Source organism: Mus caroli, chromosome 7 (genome assembly GCF_900094665.2).
Source record: "Mus caroli chromosome 7, CAROLI_EIJ_v1.1, whole genome shotgun sequence".
Classification (NCBI taxonomy): Eukaryota; Metazoa; Chordata; class Mammalia; order Rodentia; family Muridae; genus Mus; species Mus caroli.
The window spans coordinates 133,614,775-133,620,769 of NC_034576.1; the positions used below are offsets into that span (position 1 = coordinate 133,614,775).

Consider the following 5,995-nt stretch of genomic DNA (forward strand, 5'->3'; position numbering starts at 1 on the left):
CTCCCCCCCTCCCTCCCATCTTTTCTTTCTTTTTCTTTTTCTTCTTTCATTTCCTTCCTAGGGTTTGTTTTTTACGCTCCTCATTCTATGAGAGTTGAATGATATATTTTTTGTTTACTCATTCATCTAAAATAACTTGTTGGCATAGTTATTTACTACACAGAGGACCATTTATGACTTTTTTCCTAATTCCCTAAGCTTTAATTGGGTAGAACTTTAATTTTTCTGTATAATAATGAAGGATTTAAGTACTTGTAAAATACATTACTTTTAAGAATATTGAAAAAGATTTAAGAGTATTTTAGATGGAAGAAAATCATACAGCAAAATGGTAAGTATGTTTTATTTTGTTTTCTGAATATTGAACTTAAAGCATGGGGGGTCTCATGATCACGTACTTAATAAAAATAATTCCAACACTCACTGTGGGGCATGGAAAAGTACAGGTCGTGGTAAGAGCCCTCTCTAGGCGGCGCTGGCTGCCCTAGAACTCTCTATGTAGAGCAGGCTGGCCTCAGACTCACTGACATCCTCCTGCCTCAGCTTCCCAAGCGCTGAGGTGCACCACCATGCCTGGCATAAGATTCTTGTTTAGTAACTAATGTTCTCCAATTATTCTGGTTCTGTCTGTAGTGCACATGTCGCAATTCAGAGTCCCTTGGTGTTTACTGTCTGTTTTAGCTTTCTTTTCTTTTTGTACATGTGTGCACATGTGTGTTTGTATAGATATGGATGCATCTGTGAGGAAACCAGAAATCAACCTCAGGCACTGCTTCTCAGGAAATGGCCACTTTCGTTTTATAGATTGTCTTTTTAAATTAAATGTGTATATATGTTTGTCTGTGTAAGGGTATGTCCACTGGGTTCAAGGCGCCCAAGGAGGCCAGAAGAAGATGGCAGATCTGCCATAGCTGGACTTACGGGTGACTGTGAGCCACTCGCAATGATGTGGAGAATCTTCTGCAGGAGCAGTTTGTGCTCTAACTATGGATTCCTTTCTCAAGCCCCCAGCTCTGTTTGAGGCAAGGTTCCTCACTGAGACCTGGGCCTCAGTGATAACGTTTACCTGACTGTGTTTGCCTGCCTGGACAGCAAGCCCCAAGGACTCATCTGTCTCTGCCTCCCTAGTACTGGTATCACAAGGGCATGCCACCATGCTCAGCTCTTCAGGCAGGTATTTAGGATCAACAGGCATCCTCAAGTTTGCACAGTGGCACTTTACCAGCTGAGGCATCTCACCAGCCTTGTCACTTTCTTTCACTCTTTATGCTTTTTATTTTTATGTTATGTGAGTAGTTTGTCCGCATGTATGTTTGTGAACCACATGCGTGTCTGATGCTCATGGAAGCCAGAAGAGGGAGCTAAATCCCATGAAACTAGAGTTACAGACAGTTGTGAGCCAGAATGGAGGTGCTGGGAACCAAGCTCTGGTCCTCTGGAAGAGCAGCAAGTACTCTGCTGAGCCGTCTCTGTAACCCCTTAACTTTCTTACTTCGAACTCTTTATAAACAGGGATTTTTAAAGCCTAAGTGATAATCATATTTTACTTTTTTTTAGGGCTACAGAGGCATCACCTGCTTCTTAGTAGACCGAGATACAGAAGGTTTTCAGATAGGGAAACGAGAAAATAAAATGGGCATCAGAGCTTCGTCCACCTGTCAGTTAACATTTGAAAATGTCAAGGTAGGTATTCTAGACTATTCTGTAGAAGATTAATGAGAAATCAGCCTTACGTAGAACCATAGGAAATATATGAGAGAATGGCCCCAAACAGCAAATGGGATAAGTGGGCACTGCACGGAAGAGTTCTTGGTGGAGCTGGTCAGCAGTTAAGCGCTGGCCAAGAGTTGAAGCCCTTTTCTCAGTTATTTCCTATGGAAAACTTTCCTGTACAACCTCTGACCTAGAGAGAAAATGCCAGAAATTAACTTTAATTATTATTATTTTCATTATTTACAACTTATATACTCTGAAACATTTATACTTAAAAGCTTGGCACTTGTGAACCTAACTGCTGGGAGGAATTCTGAGGTTGGTACACCAACGGCCACAAGATGGAGATGTTGCTCAGTAAGAGTGGAAAGCAGGCAGGTTACACTCCACAAAGCAGGATCTTCCTCAGGATGCTGGAGCCTGACTTGGGCACACATGTTCCACTGCTCCTGGATCTTTGTGGGCAGCTGTGTCTGGAGGAACTGAGCTATTGTTACAGATATCTTTGGGCCTCTCTCCTTCCTTCTTCCTACTTGCCCTTAACCTGTCCATTCCTCCCTGCTCTCCCTCCTAACTATTTTCTTTTGTTTCTAGTATTGATTTATTCCAAGTATTGATTATTGAGGATATTTTGCTGTATGTATGGCAATGTTGTTTTGCATGTGGTGTGTGTGTGTGCATGTGCGTGTGTGTGCACGTGCACGTATATGGTTCATGCACATGTGCATGTGTGTGCGCGTGCACGTGCACATGCACATGTGCATGAACCATATATGTGCCTCGTGCCCTTGGAGAGCAGAAAAGAATGTAGGATCCTCTGGAACTGGAATCACAGATGATTGTGAGTAGCCATGTGGGTGCTGGGAAGAGAACCTGGATCCTTGCAAGAGCAACAATTCCCCTTAGCCACTGAGCCATCTCTCCACTTCTACTATTAACTTTGTATATTATAAGGAAATATTATAGCTTATTTCTCCTTCCTTCTCTCCTACTTACTGGATGGGAGAGTGCACACTCACACACCTCAGTAGACTTTTCTAAATATGAATCATTTCAACAGAAGAGCAGCTTATTACTCTTGCTTTTGAAGATACTTCATGTTTCTGTAGTTTCTAATGAATTATCTTAACATGATTAACATACAAATAAGAATTGGAGGTAACTTGTTACGCATATATGTTATTGACAAAGTATGTAAAATTCCCTTTTTCTGAATGTACTCATTCATTAAGTAGATTGTGCTTAGGCTGCGGAGGATGCACGAATGAGCAGCACAGACTTGGGAGAACGGTCAGGAGACGCACAGATGTCAGCAGGCAATCAAACTGGAGGGTTTAGTTTGGTTCTTTGGGTTTTTTTTTTATTAGATATTTTCTTTATTTACATTTCAAATGTTATCTCCTTTCCTGGTTTCCCCTCTGGAAACCTCCTATCACTACTGCCTTTCTCCCTGCTGACCAAGCTACCCATTCCTGCTTCCCTGTCCTGGCTGTCCCTCCCCTATACTGGGGCATCGACAGGACCAAGGGCCTCTCCTCCCATTGATGTCCAACAAGGCCATCCTCTGCTGCATATGCAGCTGGAGCCATGGGCCCCTTTGGTTGGTGGTTTAGTCCCTGGGAGCTCTGGGGGGGGGGACTGGTTGGTTCATATTTTGTTCCTCCTATGAAGCTGCAAACCCCTTCAGCTCCTTGGGTCCTTTCTCTAGTTCCTCCATTGGAGATCCTGTGCTCAGTCCAGTGGTTGGCTGTGAGCATCCACCTCTGTATTTGTCAGACACTGGCAGAGCCTCTCAGGAGACAGCTATAATGTTTTAGATGTATTTATTTTATTTTCTGGGTATGAGTGGTTTTGCATGAATGCGTGTGTGTGTACCACCTGTGTCCTTGTTGCCTGCGGAAGTCAGAAGACGATGCCAGGTCCCCTGAAACTGGATATGGATGTTGTGAGCAATCACGTAGAGTGCCAGGAGTTGAATCTGGGTCCTTTGGAAAAACAAGTGCTTTTAACCACTGAGTCATTTCTGCAGCTTTTCTCATTGAAGTTTACTCAATTCCATGATTGAGCAAGGTCACACAAATGGGGGAGATTCAAGTATGTGTGTGTAATTACATGCTATGTATATTTAAAATCAAAATAAGTGATGTAAATCTAAATTTGGAAGTAAGTATACATTTGTATTTCCAGGTTCCAGAAACTAATATTTTGGGGAAAATTGGGCATGGTTATAAGTATGCCATAGGAAGTCTTAATGAAGGTAGAATTGGAATTGCTGCACAGGTAAGTCTTCTTAGCTCCTTCACATTTTGAGCCAATTAAGATAAAAATGAAAAATAATAAAAAAAAGAATTGCAATAAGACAATTGATTATCTGGAAGCTTTTGAACACAAGGTGGCAGCCTGTCCTAGCATGAGGGGAAAGAATGGCTTCAGGTTATTTCTCTCAAATTCTACTTTGGTCAATTATGTAAGTGCCCAGAAAATCAAACAATGGCCTATTCAGAGCTCTTTTCTGCTTTGAGAACATTAAAGCATTATCTAATGCTAGACCAGTAACTTCCAAATATATTACATATTAAATAATGGCATCTGTTTTTCAGTTAACTTTTCAAAACCTGAAATTCATGCTTTCAGAACATTTTAAAATTAAGAGCACTCATTCTATTATATAAGAATGTATATTCTATTATGTAAGAATGTATATCCATATATTCATATATATTCTATTATATAAAATCCATACATATGTATTTACATATACATATATGTATATATACATATATATTCTATTATGTAAAGTTCTATTCATATATATATATATATACATACATATAACCCTAATCCCAACCCTTAATATATATTATATCATATCATACATACACATATATATGTGCATGTGTGTGTGTAATTCTGATTACTCTCTTTCCACTCTTTCTCTTATCTCCTTCCCATCCTTAGCAACACCACACCCCCTCATCTTACCAGACTGAATTTTGTAACTATTGGCTATGTTTAGTGATCCATTTCCAAGGCCATCTATGTGAGCATTGGAGCCCAGTGGAGTCAACTGAAGGCAATGACTGACCCTCAACCTAAAATCTGTCAGTAACGGGTAGTTCAACATTGAGAGTTGGCACCCCCTAAGCGCTTCCTGAACCTATCAATAGTCAGATATATATTTGTTTTTAAGCAGTATCTAAGATTTTCTAACTTAAATCTTTTAGATTTTGATATAAAGTATATCTGTTAGCTGTTAAAATAGTTAAATGTTGAATTATTACTCCACATTTTTTTTCCTGCTATTCTTTACTACATTAACAAAATGGTGCCCGCCCCCCTTGAGGGGAGAGATTCTGAGGACTGAATCTAGGACCCTAAACATGCTAAGCATCAGCTCTACCTCTGAGCTATACCTTCACCCTAACAAACTATTCTTAGATCAAAATTCAATTTTGGCTGCTAACAAAGCTAAAAGAGTACTTCCATACCCGTGCTTTTAAAGGTTTTCCTGTTGTACAACTTGATTGGATACAGCATTAGAGCTCTAACATGAAGCCTTAAGGTTTCTAGATACGCATAATATAGATGTTCTGGCCATGACGTCTATGATATGAGATTGATTCCAATTACTCGCTATTATCTTATAACCCAGTAAAGTGCTAAATAAAGCAGGCACGTGCTGAGTCTCAGAGGAAGAGGTACATGGAACAGTGAACTGGAGTCACTGTTCTTCAAAATCCTGCAGTTGCAGAGAATTTTCTTCTTTATTGTTTAAAATGGAAACATTCTCCCAAGATAGAAATGCAAGTTTTCCTTCACAGTGGGTAATGTCAGTGTTTAAGTCAGTGGTGTTAGCACTTGCCTGTGATCCCAGAGGCTTGAGGCAGAAGGGTTGAGAGTTTGAAAATAGACATAGCAAGTTCAAGGCCAGTGTGTGTACATAACAAAACCTACATAAAAACAAAACAAAAACAAAAACAACAACAACAAAGTCAGGGCTTAGAAGGATAACTAAGCAGTCAAGAGCACTGGCTGCTCTTGTGGAGAACCCAGGTTTGATTCCCAGCAAACACATGGTGGCTCACAGCCAGCTATAACTCCAGACCCAGGCCATCCAGTGTTCTCTTCTGTCCTCTGCAGGTCCTGTATGCACCTGTTACACAGACATACATGCAGACAAAACACTCATACATATTAGAAAATGCTGAAAAGAAAAAAGGGCTGGTGAGATGGCTCAGTGGGTAAGAGCACCCGACTGCTCTTCCAAAGGTCCAGAGTTCAA

General features: G+C 40.5%; 1 protein-coding gene across 1 annotated transcript in view; it reads left to right on the forward strand.

Annotated features, from left to right (window-relative positions):
- Positions 1-5,995, forward strand: part of Acadsb (acyl-CoA dehydrogenase short/branched chain) — a 36,412-nt gene that overhangs the window by 20,348 nt on the left and 10,069 nt on the right. The window contains exons 6-7 of the mRNA XM_021168602.2: positions 1,558-1,683; positions 3,901-3,993. Coding sequence (XP_021024261.1) covers positions 1,558-1,683; positions 3,901-3,993 — 219 coding nt within the window. The remainder of the gene's footprint in view (positions 1-1,557; positions 1,684-3,900; positions 3,994-5,995) is intronic.